The sequence below is a fragment of the Dermochelys coriacea genome, chromosome 9, assembly GCF_009764565.3.
Source record: "Dermochelys coriacea isolate rDerCor1 chromosome 9, rDerCor1.pri.v4, whole genome shotgun sequence".
NCBI lineage: Eukaryota > Metazoa > Chordata > Testudines > Dermochelyidae > Dermochelys > Dermochelys coriacea.
The window spans coordinates 84,878,834-84,887,955 of NC_050076.1; the positions used below are offsets into that span (position 1 = coordinate 84,878,834).

The 9,122-nt window shown below is 43.7% G+C and overlaps 1 protein-coding gene across 1 annotated transcript in view; it reads left to right on the forward strand.

Moving 5' to 3' along the window:
• LHFPL1 (LHFPL tetraspan subfamily member 1) overlaps positions 1-8,409 on the forward strand; it is an 88,306-nt gene extending 79,897 nt beyond the window's left edge. Inside the window, exon 5 of the mRNA XM_038417696.2 lies at positions 7,867-8,409. Coding sequence (XP_038273624.1) covers positions 7,867-8,048 — 182 coding nt within the window. The 3' untranslated portion in view covers positions 8,049-8,409. The remainder of the gene's footprint in view (positions 1-7,866) is intronic.
• The last annotated feature ends 713 nt before the right edge of the window (positions 8,410-9,122 follow it).

Sequence of the window (9,122 nt, forward strand, 5' to 3'; positions counted from 1 at the left end):
GCTCAATGCTGTCACCCCACTAGCTCTTGAGCTCCCACCCCAGTCTGTCCCCCCACTAGCGCTTCTGAACACCAGTCTATGACTCCTCAGCAGCCCTCTGTTTTCCCCTGCTCTGTCTTCCCCCCATATCCTGTGCCTCCTAACCTGGCTTTATGGGCAGGGTGCGTGATGAACGCAGCCAGTTGCCGACTGTTACTGCTGGTCAGCTGTTGCTGTCTGTTCTAGCACCACAGCAGCCTCTGGTGGGCGAAAGGCACTTCTCCAGCAAAATGTATTTTCTGCACAGAAAGAAAAAATTCTGCACCGGACATGAATTTTTGCACATGTGCAGTGGCACAGAATTTCCCCAGGAGTACCCAATATTAGGAAAACATTATTGCACAGCACACAGCAACTGCTGTGCCAAAGCAAGGGTTGTATTAGAGCTTTACAGAGATTGTGTGGTTCACCAACCACCAGATCCAGAGCCATGTTTTTGGGGTGCCCATCCACTCGTTGATTAGATACCTGAAATCAAAAAACATTACAACTGCAGCTAGATGCACGGTCCTGCAAGAAGACTACAAAAGGGATGAGAACTGAATTCAACTCTTCTGAGGCCCAGTCCAGTGCTTTACCCAGAGGCCATACTTCCTCTGCCCACTGTCTCTGTCCCACCTCTCACCTTTAAAATATTAGCATTTAAGGCTTTTTTTTTTTTTTTTAAATGGAAAACTATCTAAAATCTTAAGTCCTTAACAGAATGTGTGTGTGTAGACCTAACATTGCAATTATTGTAAATATATTGTAACACAAAATATTTCAAAATGCATTCCTACTTTATCTACCTGCCAAGACTTGTGTTTTGTACTTCCGCTGCAGGCCTGCTGATGTCACTAATGCAGCACCTAAATCCATTTAAGGAAATCACCATAGGTGATCTGTTTAGGACCTTGATCCAAAGCTTATTGAGATCAACGGAAAGTGGCCCATTCACTTTAATAGGCTTTGGATAAGGTCTCAGGCGCGTATGATTTTATCACATGCTGTGGGAAATGCACAGAACCCAGAGTGCCTGAATTCAGGGTCCCAACATATAAATAAACTTTTAACATTGCCTTTAAAATATTTTAATTGTGATGTTTTAGGTATAGCTGGTCAAAAATAGGAATTCTCAGAATTTCTTGTGAGCGATGCCTGGGGCATGTGACAGCGGAACTATAACTTCCATGAGGCTCAGTGGCAGCTCAGATGGACATGTTAATGTTGAACTGACTGGAAATGAAGTGTTTCAATTCAGTTCAACCCACCAAAATGTTTTAATTTGGATCCCCCTGATCAGAAACAAATATTTCATGATGATTTTCCTAATGGGATTTTTTTTGGCAAAACAGAAATTTTTCCGGAAACTGGAAATTTTCAAAAAAAAAAAAAAAGTTGATGGAAGATTTCCAACCACTCTAGTTTTAAACCTACATATCCATCTATCCCTATACCACACCCATCACTGCGGTAGTTGAATGACTAATGAATCTTAGTAACAATCTAGGGTCTCAGACTTGTTTTTGGAACAGCATTTTATTCATTTTTTTGTTACAAAAGTATTTTAATTTACCTTTAAGTCTTGGGTCCCCATGGGTCCCCATCCCAAGACATATATGGGCTCTTTGCACATGCTCACTCTATCTGTCAGATGCCAGCAAAATGTTTTGTACAAGGTGGTTTCTAGCATAGTTGGAAGGGAGGTTGCAGTTGGATACACCCAGAGATTGACTGTCAAGTATCAGAGGCACTTCAGGTGGTTGGGGCTTGGTCTGAGGGCAAAGTTTGATGGTTTTACCTGGGCTTTCTTTTCATCTCAATTCAATCCCGTGGGAACACGAATATACTACTTGCTGGGCAGAGCAGGGTAGAAGGGATAGAAGAAAACACTTCTGTGGTTTGTGCTTTCACTCCTTGATTCTGTCTGGTGCTTAGATACCATGGTGATAAGGCCTTTTATAAAAAAAACAGAGATGAGAGAGAGATTAAAATACCACTCAGTGGCTTAGTTTGCTTAATGTTAACAATGCAATTTAATGAACTGCTGAATCTAAGGAAATATAGCCACGTTCCAAACCAATGAGATTTGCAACTTGGAATAAAAGCAAAGTCTCTGATTGAAATGTCAAGCCCATCTCTGAGTGATGATTTAATAACTTTTATGAGTGATCCTGTCACAGCAAATCTCAACACTCGAATGGAGTGACTCAGTGAGAGCCTATTAACAATGATACATATTATAGAGGAACAAGATGAGCTTTTTACCCTTCCCGACTTAGCTTAAAAGCTTATTTGTTGTGGGAACCTTTTCTCTTTCTCTTACAACTCCTTTCCCTCCCCACCACTCTTGTAGGGTAAAATACTTCCGGGACTAATTGACCTGTGCAATGTGCATCAAGGAAACAGGGCCTAGGGTAAACAGAAGGTGAAGTACACCGAGGTACACCAGGTCCAATCCCCTGTGGTCCTGCCATGAGTTGTGAGTGGGCATACAACTGGAGAAGGGCTTACATGTCTGGGTCACATGCTGTGAAGGTCTGGCAGAAAGAGGTGGAAAATCTTTTCTCTCACATGCCTCCCACATGCCACCACAGTGTTACAATGGTGCCCACAGTATATAGGTTAAAGCTGCTTCCAGCAGGTTTTATACACTCACGTCCCCCCTGTTCACAACACAGAGGCAAATCTCTGGGTGGATGTGGGTTATGCAGCGCTTGCCTATCTCGAGTGGAGGCACAGGGTTGTGTAGCTGTGAGCGAGGTTACTAAGTGGTTCTGTTCCCAGGCACACTCTCGCACACGGCAATGGAGCAGGAGCACATCAGTGAGGTAAAGACTTGGTCAGATGTGCATGCACTGTAGCTCCTTACCGTTTGTGTTCTTTGGGGGAAGCGGGCTGGGAATCTGCTGCCTTTACATATGTGTGCACAATTGCATATCACGTGCGAGTGCCACCTCAGTGCCAATGTCCATGTGACATCAGGACTGACATTCAGTCTTGTGTCCTCATCTAATGGTTGGAGCTTGACTAGAGGTGGGCAAATAACTCATAACCCATAATTTATGTGATGTGTTATTCCTCTGTGATCTGTTCATGGGCACATGCAAGCTGTTTTGATTGGTAGGATCCATGGTGTGATTTGGATCCCTGATTGGATGAATGTAGCTCTTTGAAACAAGTTGCCAGTGTGAATACTTGTGATTATGAATTTTAAACGTTTAAAATTCACCATCTCCATAAACATCGCTGCCAAAAAAAAAATCACTCGCTGGAGTGTTCCTGATAAGCAGGGATTCAGCTAAAGGGGAATTCATTTCAAAATGCAAAAGAATATGTGTGGACATTTGTCATGTTTGTCCAGAGCTAATCAAGGGAGTGTCACTGAGCTTTATTTCACCACCTGTTGAAGCCCCGACTGGGGAAACCTGCATGGCTAGTCACATCAGCAGCTCTCCTCTGTGCTGCACGCCCTTGCTGTGCTTGCTCAGCACAGCGTGTCTGGATCATCAAATGGCAGTCAGAACAGAAGCACGTTCAGCAGACTTCTGCTCATCCTCTTATGAGCCCAGACCACTCTGACAGCTAAGCTTTGCTTAGCTTAGCTTTGGCTCGATTCTCAGATCCATATTCTACAGAGCTGCATTGTTTTGGTGCATCTTTTTTCCCCACTGTGCCCTTCTTTATGCTAAAAGGGATGGCTGGACCCATAGATCAGATTCAGAAAGAGACGTTGAAACAACTAATCTTGTGCTTGCTGTAGTGTATTTATGCAAGGATACATACTTCAGTCATTCTGGGGAGCAATCCTTCCTGCAGGCCTTGAACAAACTGGGTAAACAATGCAGATAAATGAATAAATGAAATATTTAGCCCAAGTCCAACAGAATAACGGGGCTAGACATAGTCCTGAGTTACCCAAAGAATATTCAAATAGCAGCAGTTTCCTTGAACCAGCCTGTGCTAAACAAGTAAATCAAAAAAGCTGACCATTGGCATAACAGTGCAGAGAACATCAAACTACATGTTACTTGCCTTGTTCAGAGGCTAGCTCTAAGGACAGTAAAAATGTGCAAGGTATTATAGATCTGCTTTTGCCAATAACATAATCCAGCCTAGAAGGATGACATCTATTGAATGCTTGCTGTTTTCGAGCAGAGAAGCCAGCACTTTCTTTCATCAGTGCAAATTATCCATAGAATCCCATGAAGATCTGCACATCTGACCTTTGAACCATGGGGATGTACATTGGCTCTTTTTTTATCACCGTGTTTGCATTATAATACCTTGTAGTGGATTTTAAATTTTTTTTGGCTAGGCAGTGCAGGATGTCTGACAGCAGAGGGCCTGACTTGGTTGCACAATAATAATAATAATAATATTACCTAGCTTACAAGCAGAAGACAACAGTTTAGGAGAGATATTACTTTTAATTCTTTCATTTGCCATCTTTACTGACTGGATGCTTACTCAGCAGGAGAGGGGCAGCTGGCAAGGTGGGGGGTGTCTTTTAGCAGATGACCTTAAATCAGAGATTGGCATAAACCCTGGTTCCGAACTCCCCCGCACTTTGAAGGATTTGAAATGTGGTGCAAGATGCGAATTATGCGGTGGAGTCCCTCATTTTCAGCCTGATCTGTTCAATGCTCACTCCTCCCTATTCAGGGATCTTTGCAGATTCTGCTGTGCCTGCCCCAACGCTCTCACACTGCATGAAGGGAAAAACAATCCGCCCAACCCAGTCCAACAGCTTTTTAGAGAGGAGTGAATAATCCAGCTCAGATCTGTGTCTTAAGCTAGGGCATTGTGTGTGTGACTACTGCGACTTCCCCAAGTGTGCCATGTGGCTGGGCTTCATGACTACGAGACGGCATGACACAGTCAAACCTTATTGTTAGGGACTTACCAAATTCACGGTCCATTTTGATCAATTTCGTGGTCATGGGATTTAAAAAATCTTACATTTCATAATTTCAGCTATTTAAATCTGAAATTTCACCGTGTTGTAATTGTAGGGTTCTCACCCAAAAAAGAGTTGTTGGATGGTGGAGGGGGGGTTTGCAAACTTATTGTTGGGGGGAGGTTGCAGTACTGCTACCTTCCCTTCTGGGCTGCCTTTAGAGTTGGGCACCCAGCCAACAGCTGCTGCTCTCTGGCTGCCCAGCTCTGAAGGCAGTGCAGAAGTAAGGGTGGCAATACTGTGAACCCCACCCAAAATAACCGTGTGACCCCCCCCTGCAACTCCCTTTTGGGTCAGGACCCCCACGTTGAGAAACACTGGTCTCCCCCATAAAATCTGTATAGTATAGGGTAAAAGCACACAAAAGACCAGATTTCATGGTCCGTGACGCTTTTTTCATGGCCATGAATTTGGCAGGGCTCTGCGTATTGTACTGCAGTGTACATGACTGAAAAAGAGGTTCCTTGGAGTGAGTGTTGTCCACTGAGCAACATGGCATCATTTCAAAGGATTTAACTTCAGCCAGCATGTACAACCAAGGCCAATTTGTGTGATTTGTTGACTCTATAATTTGCAAAATCTTTCTTCCTAAAGTATAATTGTCACCTGCTGTAGATGTTCCTTCGACATGAACTACATTCCCTCCCGCTAATATGACATTGGTGCCAGCACTGCAGTGTGGACATGAGTTACTCTCAGCATGCAAAAGACCTAATGTGGAGGGCTAGTGTGAATTAATATGCCATGTGTTAGTTACTGTTGCTTTCAGTGGACTGTTCTAGTAACTACTGAAATTATGACAAGGTATTACTGGGTAAAGCACAAAACCACCAGTTGCATCATGGAATCAATTCTCTCCATCCTTGGAGCATGTATTGTCTCTCCCCTCCCCCCCAGCTTTCTGAGCATCTAGCCAACCTCAGGACTCATGGATACTGATTGATCGGTGAAGGGAACTCAAGGACAGATAAATATTACTATCTAATCTGGAATTAAGGCAGGAACCTGGAGGTTTATAGTATCACAGGCAATGTTATAACATGTTATAATATCACATACGTTAAAAATGAACATGGGCTATACCATATCTGGTAATAAACTACATTTTGGGGATAGCCCGATGAGTACAATTGTCTTCACCACCACCACATCCCTTTGCATTAGCGTACATTGGCCTACAGTGAGCTATCATAGGAAAAAAGAGCTGCAGGGGCTCACCTATTCCTCCTCATCCCCCTGCATCAAGGCCGATCTTGCCATATACATGCTTGTCTTGATGGCTTTCTAATGGCGAGGCCATAACTCCCTCAACAGGAAAATTAGTCACCTGACCATCATTTTATGCAACTTAACTTTGCCTCACAGTTGCTGGTACTCTAATTTTCTGTTCGAGCCTGGATGAAATTTCTGCTGGGGATTTGCTGCTAGGGCTGCTCTTGTGTTGTACAAAAGCAGTGACTCTAGGTGTGGAAACTTTATCAGAGGTCTTTAGAGCAATCTGTCTGCTTAGTGGAACTTGGATTCAGAGCACCACAGCTGGATGATTTATTTCTTCTTCTTAGATCTTGTTCTGCTTTCAGGACAAAATTCTATGTAGCAGATCTTGACTTGGCAACTCCTTTCTATCCACTCATGCAGAAACCAAAGGGAGTTCCACACATAAAGCAATATATACGAATCTGCCATGAGCGTCTGAGAAGAGAAGGTTCCCTATAGGCCTCCACTGACTGCGTTAATGACCTGGATTTTCCTCCTGGCTGCTGTGTAACTTTTGCCTGAAGCATGTCTCACCTGTTCAAAGTGACCAGATGCCTGGTGTGATTTTTGCCCTTGGTGTCTCACTGGCTCAAGGCAACCAGATGCCATGGTTTCCACTGGAAAAGCGGTGCCAGCTCTGTCACTGATTTGATTTATGTATAAAATAGTAAAGTTTTAACAAAGTAAACAAACAAAATGAAAAGATGTATTGAAAAAAATGGGACCAGATTCACCATGGCATTACCCCAGCTTTATACGGGTGTAAATCTACTGCTCTCTGCTTAGATTGTAAACTCTTTGGAGCAGGGGCTGTTTCTCTGTTAAATGTGTGTACAGTTGCTAGCACAGTGGGCTCTAGATGCTACTCAATACAAATGAATAACAATATTAACTTTAGGACTAAGTGTAGGACTGGACTAACACAGTGGGGAATAAGGTTCTATATACTTGAAATCAACCCTGATTTGTCTTACCATGGAAAGGACAAAAGAAGGACAATAAACAAGTAGATTATGTATTATTATTTATTTATATTGGGGGGCACCTAAGGGCCTCAATCATGGGCAAACAAATTACAGAAAGATGGTACCAGCTCCCAGAAGCTTACACTCTAATATAAGACAAGAGACAGGTGGTGGATACATACAGAGGGACGGGGAGCACAAGGAAACAATGAGGTGATATGGGTTGGCATGGTAGGTAGTGGTCTGACCACACCATTGCTAAGTTTTTTGTTTTATTTTCTGAGGAGAGCTTTAAGGCGAGATTTGGAGGGGAACACTGCCGTGGCTTTGTGGATGTTTACAGGGATCTCATGTATGAGAGGCTGCATGGGAGAAAGCACAAAGGGATTTGTTTGAAAATCTAATGAGTGGGAAGTGAAAGTTGGCAGGAGTCAGCAGCTCCATAGTGTCTGAGAGACAATGGGTAGGCTGGGGTTAGGTCACAAAGGGCCTTGGATGTAAAGACGATTTCAGTAAAAGTGTATCCATGTACCCCAGGCAACATCATTGTCTTTTCCCCCACTAGGCTGGGGAGATGCAGAGATAATACCAGGCTGTTTCATGACTGACACTGCATAACAGCATGTACTGGGCTCCTGATTTCCCCTCTTCTTTCTCCCTCTGCAGGAACCTGCAGACTTGGCTGGGCATATTACTGCATGGGAGGTGGGGCGGCTGCAGCCATGCTGATCTGTACCTGGCTCTCATGCTTCGCCGGAAAACATCCCAAACCTGTCATGTTAGTGAAGAGCATCATGCAGAGTGCAAATCCGTATGGAGTGGAGCTCGAGTGCTGCCTTAAACAATGAGCTTTCCTGGATACTCTCCTAGAAAAGAAGGAGGAGTGCTGGCCACATGGTCCAAACTTCTCTGACTGATACACATGAACCCCCACTTTTCTGTCGACAGCAGGGGCCGAAGACTGCTCCCAACTACTGTTGCGTATCTGGGCTAACTACATTCAGGTGGGATCACTCTAGATTTACACTGGTGTAATTGAGAGCACAACTTGGCTACAATGATCATAGAAACAATTACAGTCTCCTTGCGGACCAGGCGCAAAGAACAAAAGGCCAATTTCCTCTGCATTGTAATTCCCTTGAAATCAGGGGATGAATTTGGTCCAAGGAAAATAAGAATTCATTTCATGCATTCTCTGAATGTAAGATACATCTCCATTAATAATAATACATAACTCTTATCTAGCATTTTTCCTCAGTAGATCTCAAAACGTTTTACCAATGAGGGCAGTATCATTATCCTCATTTTACAAATGGGGAAACACAGAGGTGAATTGAGTTGCCCAAGGCCACATAGTAGGTTAGTAGCAGAGCAGGAAATAGAACCCAGATCTTCTGTGTCTCAGTCCAGTGCACTATCTACTTGACCACACTGCCACATTCAGTAGTGGGCTTCAGGCTGCTTTGCTTTGCTCTGCTTGCTGGTTATGCCAGGTTATGGTTGCTTTACAATTGCTGGAGCTGCGGAGTACTGGTACAGAAACAGGAAACGGAGCCCCATGTGTAGTGTTTATCTAAAATGTCTCTTGCTGGGACAAGGCTGAAGTAAGGAGAGGGAGGTGCTGCAACTGTGTTCCTTGCATCCAACCTTAAATATAGGAGCTTCTCCCTTCCCTAATCTAGTGAAGATATAGAGTTTGTCCATCTAGCATATGCATCCATAGATGGAGTTAAGATAAACCTGGCAGTGAGTGGTATATATAGATTGTTCTGTAGCAATATGGAGTTCTGAGTTGACTGAGTTCCTCTCCATGGCTATTGCAGGGCCTCAGAAATTTGAAGATTGTCTCCAGAGTACGGTCATCTTAGGATCACTGAGCACTTCATCAGTGCCATAATGCAAAATCCAATGAAGGGCATGCT